General features: G+C 36.6%; 1 protein-coding gene across 1 annotated transcript in view; it reads left to right on the top strand.

The window, feature by feature from the left end:
- MED23 (mediator complex subunit 23) overlaps nucleotides 1-8,128 on the top strand; it is an 84,461-nt gene extending 76,333 nt beyond the window's left edge. The window contains exons 25-30 of the mRNA XM_007947366.1: nucleotides 1,005-1,170; nucleotides 1,960-2,032; nucleotides 3,679-3,893; nucleotides 5,441-5,561; nucleotides 6,266-6,397; nucleotides 7,961-8,128. Of these exons, the coding sequence (XP_007945557.1) occupies nucleotides 1,005-1,170; nucleotides 1,960-2,032; nucleotides 3,679-3,893; nucleotides 5,441-5,561; nucleotides 6,266-6,397; nucleotides 7,961-8,128 (875 nt within the window). The remainder of the gene's footprint in view (nucleotides 1-1,004; nucleotides 1,171-1,959; nucleotides 2,033-3,678; nucleotides 3,894-5,440; nucleotides 5,562-6,265; nucleotides 6,398-7,960) is intronic.
- Nucleotides 8,129-10,526: the final 2,398 nt, after the last annotated feature.

The following is a 10,526-nucleotide window of genomic DNA, read 5'->3' as shown; positions in this document are numbered from 1 at the left end:
TTTTTTTTAATGGAGATCTGGTGGCACTGTGGTTAAAGCATTCAGCTGCTAACCCAAAGTTTGGCAGTTTGAAGCCACCCGCCAGCTGTTTAGTGGGAGAAAGATGAGGCAATCTGCTTTCACAAAGATTTTCCGCCTTGGAAACCCTGCGGGGCAGTTCTACTCTGTTCTGTAGGGTCCTATGAGTTGAAATCAACTTGATGGCAATGGGTTTTGATTTTATTTTTATACATTTCCAAGATTTCAGATTTTTAAAAGATTAGTTGCACTTCTGTGAAGGTTTTGAAATCTTAAATTAGTAACATCATGTCAGAGAGGCTGAAATTCACTCCATAAAATCTATATCTAAAAAAGAGACTTCCTGGAAATGTGTAGTCCATGCATTGGTTTGCTGCTGGGGAGCATAGAATCTTGTTCTAAATAAATTCTTGAATATATTTTAAAATATTAGTAGATATTTAAAAAATTGTGTCTTTTATTGAAAAGCAGTGCTATACTGAGTAGAATTTTCCTTCATTTTTGTTTCATGTTTTATGTTGTTAGTGTGCTATAGTTGATGTGCTATATACCACTGTTTACTAGATACAGAAATTTATTTTCTGAAATACAAGAATTGCTCATTATGAAGTAATTTTCTTGTTAACTTCCTGTAACTATTAAGTGAAACGGTCTCATGAAGCCTAGGGATACCTTGATTGCATCTATAGGTGTTAAAATGTCTCCGTTACAAAGAGCATATCTCTGATACCAACCGTTTATAATCTGTGATTGATCAGGTGGTTCCCTTCAGTACATTTCAGTCATGTCAAGCTTATTTATATTTGAATTATATCAGTCGCCTCTTAGTCTCTGTGACCTTAGGCAAATCATTTCTTTGGGACTCATAGATGAGTTGATAATCAAGTCAGATACTTACTTGTGAAATATTTTGAAAACTGTAAAGCCCTATACAGATAGGAACCATTAATCTCAAAATAATCAGTTATTGCTTTAATAGTCTGCACCTATGGCTGGCAAATCTCCTGGCCCATTCCCAAACTGTGACTGGAGGTTCAATGAGTTTCCAAACCCAGCTGCCCATGCGCTGCATGTTACTTGTGTGGAGCTCATGGCCTTGGCTGTTTCAGGAGAAGATGTTGGAAATGCCCTTCTAAATGTCGTTCTGAAAAGGTATGTGTCCTATTTGATTCATTGATTATTTGGAAAGAGGAGATACATACATGCATACATACATGTGTGTGTGTGTGTGTGTGTGTGTGTGTATGTAATTTTTTTTAAAAGCTATTAGATAAACTTGTTGTCTGAGGCACATTGCATAGTAACTGTCCTCTGGTTCGAGCTTTGGTCTTGGTGTTATCGGTATAATAAAATGAGGCCTGGATGAGTCAGAAGACTTTAGTGTGTTCCCACTTCTATTCTGTATTAGCTGTTTGACATTAATGGAGAAACAGTCTTTCAGGGTTTCTCCCATAAAGATCAACATGAAGTAGGGAATAATGATTGGAAAAGTATAAATAAGTGGAAATAATCTTTTCAGCCCAGCAACTATTGTTAAAGAATGCAGCAAAATATATATGTATACTTATGTGTCTGTGTGTGTGCATGCCTCTTTAAATAGGAGCTCTGGTGGCACAGTGGTTAGGTGCTCAGCTGCTAACTGAAAGGCAGTTTGAACCCACCCAGTAGCTCCACTGGAGAAAGTCCTGTGATCTTCCGTAAAGATTACAGACAAGAAAACCAGTGGTGGGATCACTGAGTCAAAGTCACACACATTCACAAACATATCTTAGTGAACTTTTATGTATTGACTTTTTATTCAATAAATATCCATTCTAGTTTTATTGAAGTAGATTGTTTGTCATCCCCTGAATTATATATGTTCTCAAAAATAAAATCCATTGTGAACTATATAAAATATTCATTATTTAACATTTCTTACTCTCTTTCCCTTACTTCTAGTCAGCCTTTAGTGCCAAGAGAGAACATTACAGCATGGATGAATGCAATTGGATTGATCATCACTGCCCTACCAGTGAGTTAATAATTACAATTTGTACTTAGTAATGGAATGCAGATGTGTCCTGTAGGAAGAAACAGTATGATGCATATAGAATGCCTTTATATAAGACATCATAAACATTAATGAGTATAGTACATAAGGTTGTTGTCAACTTGGCTGGGTCTGGTTGAGTGGCTGGGCAGCTAGAGGTAGTTATACCCCTTGATGAGACTGGCAATCAACTCCATGGTAGAGTTTGCTACAAGCAGCTGAGTAGCTGCTTTAGGACTGTGGTCTGCTTCCTGTATATAAGGAGAAGCTTCGGGATTGGTCTCTAGCCTTTTGGCACGCTTGAACCCTGCTTGTAGCCAAGTCGTTGTTCAACAGCCTGCCATGCCCTGCCAATCTTGGGACTTCATCTGGATTTGAATTAGTGGCCTGCCATATGGTTTGTAACATTGGAACTGTACCTTTTTACTTGTCAACCTTGGGCTGGTCAGCCTCAACAGCCAGCAGCTGCCTCAGTGAAAAAAAGCCTCCAGCTACAGTGGAGCAGGAGGCAGAGCTGAAGCCCAAGGCTGAGGGGCTCTCACCCAGCCTCTAGAACTTGGCACTTTGAACTCAGACTTAAAGCCTCCAGAACTTTAAGAGAATAAACAGCTGTTTGTTCAAGCCATTCCATTTGTGGTATATTCCTGTCAGAGCAGCAGTAGGTAACCAAAACAATGAGTGTTACATATTTTGAAAGTCATGATATTATTGCAGTGCCTATTTTTCTTGCCTTTATGCAGTAAATTTATATATATCTACCTGACTTACAAGTTCTTGGATCCTCTGGTCCCACCTTACGTGGCCAACCTTAGTTTTTACATTATAATCTGATACACTTTTGGCCACATAGAGCCTTTGCTCAGGCAAGTGCTTATTGAGACATGTTTGAGGCACTTCTGCTATGTTTGGGAAGAGAACGTCATGTCAGAATCCTTCGTTCTTCATCAGCTTCTCACGGTCGACTCATTCTGTACCGTCACAGGGCCTGGCTGCTCTGACTCATATGCAATCTCCCTTCTGTGGCCCCTGCTCTTGTGAATAGTCTGCGTCACACAGTTTAATGATTAGTTGTCACCTGTGGTTTGATGTGTGCTCATTCTGTCTCCCTAGTTAAAGCCAATTCTGTAAGCATCAGCAGGTTTTATTCTACTCTAAATTTGAAAATGAAATTTAACTTGTTAGTTTCATCTCTTTTGATGTCTTTAAATTTCAGTACTGTTGTCTAACTTAGTGTTCTCCAAACTTGTTTATGCAGTTCTATGAATATTTTTTCCTTGCACACCTCTAAAATAAATATTTCTAAATTATATATGCGCACAGTACCATCTGTATAGAAAATATTGGTAAAGTCAACTTATTGTATAGTAAATACCAGGTAGTAAATGAGCTGGATAGATGCAAATATGGAGCCTCTAATTCACAGACATTTCCCTCCAGGTTCTCCTTGACTTAGGTTGACCGGTTATAAAACCAGTCAACTGCATTTCAAAACCTCCATGCTCACAAAGACAGAAGCTGAATAAGTAGAATACTTTTAATGACAGAGAAAGTGCTTATTTTTTTTTAGGTTTTGGGGTTGAATATTGGATAAGTGACATTTTTCAGCAGGCTTTCCTTTGGTTTTAAAGGAGCCATACTGGATAGTCCTTCATGATCGAATTGTGAGTGTTATCAGCAGTCCTAGCTTGACATCTGAGACAGAATGGGTTGGCTATCCCTTCCGCCTCTTTGATTTCACTGCTTGTCATCAGTCCTACTCCGAGATGAGCTGCAGCTATACCTTAGCTCTCGCACATGCCGTGTGGCACCATTCTAGCATTGGACAACTTTCTCTCATTCCAAAGTAAGTGTTAGGATTTCTTTAAGAAATTTGACTTTCTGTTTTTGTTTTTTAATCTCATTTACATGTGAAGTAATATGTGTCAACTCATTAGAACCATTTATAGAGTGTTTTAGCAGTTTTCCTGGTTAATCAGAAAGCTGCTTGTATTTCAGAAGTATATGAAAAAAAAATAATTTGTATGTTGTGTTGTTATTTGCCATCGAGTTGGATCCGACTTATAGTGACCCCTCCTTGGGTTTCTGAGGCAGTATCACTACGGAAGTAGATTGCCCAACCTTCCTTCCAAGGGGTGGCTGGTTAGTTTGAACCGCCAGCCTTCTGGTTAGCAGTTAAGTGCCTTAGGCACTACATTACCATATAATTTGTATATGCAAGTAAAAATCTAGTATCTAGTTTTCTGTTACAAGTTCAGGACACTTAGTCAAATGCATACTTTTTCCAGAATTTATCCCAAAAGTTGCCCTTTGAATAACTGATATTAACTGTTTTCTTGACTGTAAATTTGGTATTGATTAGATTTAAATTTCCTGAAAATGACATTTGTCTTATATTGGTTATTTTATTTTTACTTCAGATGATTTCTGACTTTTAATAATTACTGGTAAGTACGACATCTAAATCTGAAGTAATTTATTTCAATAATTAAATGAAAATAGAAGCAGTGAAAGATGTAAAAACTATTATTGTTACTAAATTTAAAAGGAACTTTAACAAATTAGTACAAATTTTACAAGTACTTTTGGTTGTTGTTAGGTGCCATTGAGTCAGGTCAAACTCATAGGGACCGTGTGTACAACAGAACTAAACACTGTCTGGTCCTGCCCTGTACTCACAGTTATTTGCTGTGCTGAACCCATCGTCATAGCTACTGTGTCAGTCCATCTTGTTAAGGATCTTCCCCTTTTTCGCTGACTCTTTACCAAGCTCATACCTGCTCCAGGAATTGGTCCCTTCTGTGACAATATGACCAAAGTACGAGAGACCATGTCCGGCTGTTCTCACTTCTAGGGAGCATTCTGACTATACTTCCTCCAGGACAGATTTGTTCTTTCTTCTAGCAGTTCATGGTATATTCAATATTCTTCATCACCACCACAATTCATATGCCTCAGTTCTTCAGTCTTCCTTATTCATTGCTTAGCTTTTGCATGCATATGAGGCTATTGAAAATACCATGGCTTGGGTCAGCTGCATATTGGTCTTTAAAGTGGTATCTTTGCTCTTTAAAACTTTTAACAGGTCTTCTGCAGCAAATTTGCCCAGTGCAGTATGTCATTTGATTTCTTGGCTGCTGTTTCTATGGGCATTGTTTGTGGATCTAAGTCAAATGAAATCCTTAACAACTTCAGTCTTTTCTCTATTTATCATGTTTCTTACTGGCCCAGTTGTGAGGATTTTTATTTTCTTTATGTCGAGGTGTGAGCTATACTGAAGGCTGTAGTACTTACAAGTACTTAGGCAGGCTGTTTTAACAAAATTCAAATAATTGAACTGATTTCAAGTCACAAGGGATTTTTTTTTTTTTTTTTTGACTATTCAAATTTTAGATTTCTCACCGAAGTACTTCTTCCTATAGTGAAGACTGAATTCCAGCTGCTTTATGTATACCATCTTGTGGGACCATTTTTACAAAGATTTCAGCAAGAGAGAACCCGGTGTATGATAGAGGTAAAATATACTCTGCATCGTTCGTGATAAGATTAAATTCTAAAGGATCTGTTTAGGTTTCTGTCCCAGTGTTTTTTGAACTACAGCTCACAAGCATGCAGGGTGAAATCAGTTTAGTAAGATCTGAGAGAAATTTTGGAGGGCACAGTGTACCTATAATGAGTTTGAGAGTTGAAGATGCAGAGAAATACCTGAGAGGTTGAATTTCAGAAGAGAATATAAAGGATGGAGAAGAGCGTTTGGAAGGCTACAGTGCAGAATAGTTCATTAAAATCACGGGAATGGATGAAGTCACTCATCCATAACAAGGCTGTAAAGAAAAAGAAAATGAGCCAGAAATAGAATCTCAAAGCATGAGCTGTCAAATGAACTAAGAAGGTACGATCCGAAGGATCTGAGAAAGTGCAGTTACCCCATGGTTTCTACAAGGGGGATTGTGTAGCTCTTAATCTTAAGAAAACTTCCTAAGTTATGAAGAGAAATTCCATCTAAGCTCTATTAGTAAGCACTGCGTAGCCCCAGTGTTAGGAGTGCTGGGCATATCGGATCTTCTGCATGCACAAGTATGTGTATGGTCTGTATCAATTCCTGCCACAGACATGCTGTCCTTCTGTGTTAGTGTTGTGATGGAGTCCAATTGCATCGAGCCGAATTATTGAATGAATTTTGACCATTTAAATAATGTTACGTTATTCATTAAACAGATTGGTGTGGCGTTTTATGACATGCTGCTGAATGTAGACCAGTGTAGCACTCATTTAAATTACATGGATCCCATCTGTGACTTCTTATATCATATGAAGTATATGTTTACTGGTGACAGCGTAAAAGAGCAGGTAAGTTAAATTTGTTTGACTATTTTTAAATGTCATTAGAAAATTTAAACACATGGTATTGGACTTTTTTGTTTGGGTAAGTTTTTCTGTTTTGGTTGATTTTTAATAAGGGGAAAGGGTTGGTATCAGACTCTTGAAATAGTATTCTTGATATAGTATTAAATACATGTTATGACTTCTCACACTTTTCTCCCTTGATATTTGTAGCAATATGTGAAAAAAGACCAACAGAGTTAATTGACAGTGATCTCATTAGGAAGAAACAGTGTGTTGTGGCCACTAAGAAGACCAGCAAGGTGTTGGGTTGTGAATGAAGGGGGTCCTTCCTTTTCTCTCAGTGGTTAGGGTACACTGGGGACATTGGACCAATTATAGCATGAGTGGAAGACAGAAGTCTAGATGGTCAAGAGAATAATTCATGAAGAGTATTTGAAAGATCAGGGAATGCTTACTCTGAAGAAGAACAATTTTAGGGAATTGTTCATGTCTTCACTATTTGAAGGGTTGCCATATGGAATAGATACTGGATTTGCTGTGTATCAGCTCAAAGGGTTTATGAATTCTGGTGCAGTTGAAAGGAGGCACACTCTGAGACACTCCCTGATAGAGCTGTCCAAAAGTACAAGGACCTCCCTGAATCATCCTGAGCTTCCTGTCTGCAGAGAGCAGTATCTGGGCTGCTGTAGGGGGGTAGGGTAGATGCAGCTTAGTACCCTCCTCCATATTTAATATTAGTTCTTTCTCTACTGGGAAAGGGAGGTAAATGGAGATACCGATCCTAGTCTACTGAGTTCTTCCCTTGAGGCTGAAGAGATTGAGTGCAGAGGATGTTGACTCCTTTATGCATTCAACAAGATTATCAAAAAGAGTTGAGTGGAAAGCAATTAAAAAAAAAAGTTTTATTTAGCATATCCTTTATACTTGGGCCTAAGAAACTTTGCCCTAAAAGTAAACAGAAAGGGAAAACTATTACTAATGATTGATCCCTCCTGGTAAGGTCAAAAAAGATTTTAGTAAAAGTAAAGAAACTGTGAAACTAGTTGATGTATTTATTTTCTTAAAGTATTGAAGTAAGAATAGGTATAATATTTTTTCATTTTAATTTCAAGTATAAAAACAAAAAAATTAGTAGATAAATGTTGCTAACATGGTTCAGAGAACTTTAAAATACAGTCATGTTTCATGCTTCTGTAAAAATGGCATTTTAAAAGGATGATCAACTGTTCAATGTGTAAAATTTTTGACATTCTAGCTTTTGGTAGTGGGATGACTGGTTAGATAGATAAAAGGATATGTTTCTGTAAGAATATGCTTATGCATATGTAATATACACACAACATGAAATATAAACAAATATATGCTAGCTAAAGAGAGAATGAGAAATAATTGTATCTTCTTTTGTTAAACACAGAACATGTAGAGAAACTTGTCATCCACCCTGCTCCACTCCCCAGTTTACTGTCTCAGAATATGTGTAAATCACTTCTTTAAGATGGTTAAATCTTTGAAGATGGTTTGAAATTCTCTGGTGAAAATGTTTTTTAATGTATTTTCATTTCTTAGGTAGAGAAGATTATCTGTAATTTAAAACCAGCTTTAAAGCTTCGTCTTCGATTCATCACACACATTAGCAAGATGGAACCCGCTGCAGTACCTTCACAAGCCATAAACACTGGGTCACCAGCACCTCAGCCTAATCAGGTGCCAGTATCTTTACCTGTAACTCAGTGAAGCCAGAGCATAGTGTGGTGAAATGGAAATACACCCATCTCTGAAAGTGAACTCAGATCTAGTAAATCTGAACATGAACGAATTACATGCTGATCAAATAGAATAAACAATGATGTTCAGATTGTTTTACTTTGATTCAACTGATGAATCTATGGAAACCTTATAACTCCCACCTCCCTAGCTGTATTTTTGTCTCTAAGAGATCAAGTCAGCTACAGTCTGATCATACCCATAACAATTTTTTGGAGCTACCTAGGAAGACAGGTATCCATGAAGAAATCACTTGTACTAGGCATTCTCAGTCTTTCCTATTCTGGTCATTGTTTTTTTTTTTTTTTTTTTAATTATTATTAATGACAGATTCAGTATTTAAATATGTTATTTTAAAAATATCACAACATATAAAAGAGCTAGTTATTACAAATCCTTTTATGCATAAATCTTCTTTGGTGTGTCTGGGACTTTTACCAGATAAAGAACTTTTAGATTGCATTGCATTGCAGAGGCAAACAGTCTCATATTCTTTTTTTTAATGGCTTAAAATTTTTTGTAGTCTTCCAAGTAAATGTCTAATGTTTCCATCAATGTAGTTTGGCAGTTTTTGCCTTTGCTGTGTACTTGAACTTACTGTCTGAAATAAGTTGGAAGCCATGTAAGAAAATAACATCTATGTAAATGTATACACTTAAATAAAATCAGGTTTAAATAGTTGATTTTCAACTATCTATTTTAAAAGATAAATTAATAGCTCTTCTAGGTTGACACTCTCACCAGCCAAATTATGTGAAGCTTTCAAAAATTTTAAGATTATAAATATTTAGTAATGTACTTTTAAATATAGTGCTCATTTTAGTTCTTTAGGGTTTATTAGATTTTTAGGGACATACTGTTAATTTGGGAAGAAATAAATGACATTAAGGTTGTAGAAGATGAAAACTAGTAAAAATCTGTTGAATGAATAAGCTCTATTATTTCTTTCATACTTCCTGTGAATGAGTGTCTGCTGTCTGGATCACAGCCTAGGGCTGCGTGGCTTCTGTGGGTTGTGCGTGGCACAGCTGATGAGAAGGCGTTGACCTAGGAACTAAGAGTTACTAATTTTTTTAAAAGATTTACCAGTAAAGTTTAAGCAACTGTATTTCAGATTCTTATTTCCAAATACATGCCTGTCAGACTTTTATTTTCCACATGGGTCACATTAGTACAATCACTTAGGCTAACTCTTTATTTGCTATTTAAGCCCTGCTTGATATTTATATAATGTCCTAAGTCATTTTATTAGACTTAATATTGTCAAAATCTTCAGAGGTTTTATGCTAGGAAGGATTTCAGGTATTACTCTCCACATAGTCTTACTCTATTCTTGTGCTTTAAGAGGAATGTATTGCTTTGAGATCCTAGGATGGAAGTAATCGTGACACTGATAATATACAAATGGAAAAGCAGCAGTATTGCTTCCTGAAAACATATATATTCCCCCAAATAAACTAAACCTTTTGCCCCCAGTTCTGACTCAAAATGACCCTGTAGACCAGGGTAGAACTGCCTTATTGGGTTTTCAAGGCTGTAAATCTTTGCTGTCGCATCTTTATCCCACAGAATGGGTAGGTTCAAATCACTGACTTTTTTTTTTGCAGCCTAGCACTTTAGCTACTTTGCCACCAGGGCTACTGTATATGTTACAATTAACAAAAATTTAATTTTCCCTCTCTAGCTTTAAAAAAACCTAGAAATACGGTTTTCTTAGAATGGGTTTTTAAAAGATTATTATTAACCAGAGACACTAATAGAAGGCAGAAACTATTTAGTATATAACAAGTACACTTTATGTTCATTACATTAAAAAAAAGAACTTCTTAAAAAATCAGTTCTGACTTCAGAGCAGCTCTTTTGATAGAACTGTCTGCAGTTGTGGGAATATTCTGCACCTGTGCCGTCCAGCACGTGACATAGCTAGTGCAGCTAAGGCATTGAATTCTTAATTTTATTAACTTTTCTTAATTTAAATGACCACATGTGGCCACAGTATTGGGCAGCATATTTCTAGAGTATGATCCACCACATTTGGGCTTATCTAAATGTAATTCAATAAAATATTTCTCTTTCAAAGATCATAGAGGCAACAGTTTCAAAATTCTGTGTTAAATGTGAGAAATCAGATGATAGAGGTTCCTTATATCTGTTAGACAACAGCGACAATAGGATAGAACCTACTTCCACAAGTCCTCTTGGGTTATGTGGGTTAGGGGTGCTGGGGGAAAAGGAGGGGGAGCTTGTGTCCCTGGATTTGATTGTCCTTTGCTGTCATTTGTTTTGCTACTTTCTCCCTATATTCCAAAACCAATATTAAGTTTTAGGATATTTAAGGATTTAAGCTGAAGAAAGATACAGTCATTGT

The sequence above is a fragment of the Orycteropus afer genome, unplaced genomic scaffold (assembly GCF_000298275.1).
Source record: "Orycteropus afer afer isolate SDZICR_OR568_19922 unplaced genomic scaffold, OryAfe1.0 scaffold00182, whole genome shotgun sequence".
NCBI lineage: Eukaryota > Metazoa > Chordata > Mammalia > Tubulidentata > Orycteropodidae > Orycteropus > Orycteropus afer.
Note: the sequence above shows the minus strand (reverse complement) of the source record. Positions and strands in the feature narration are given on the sequence as shown.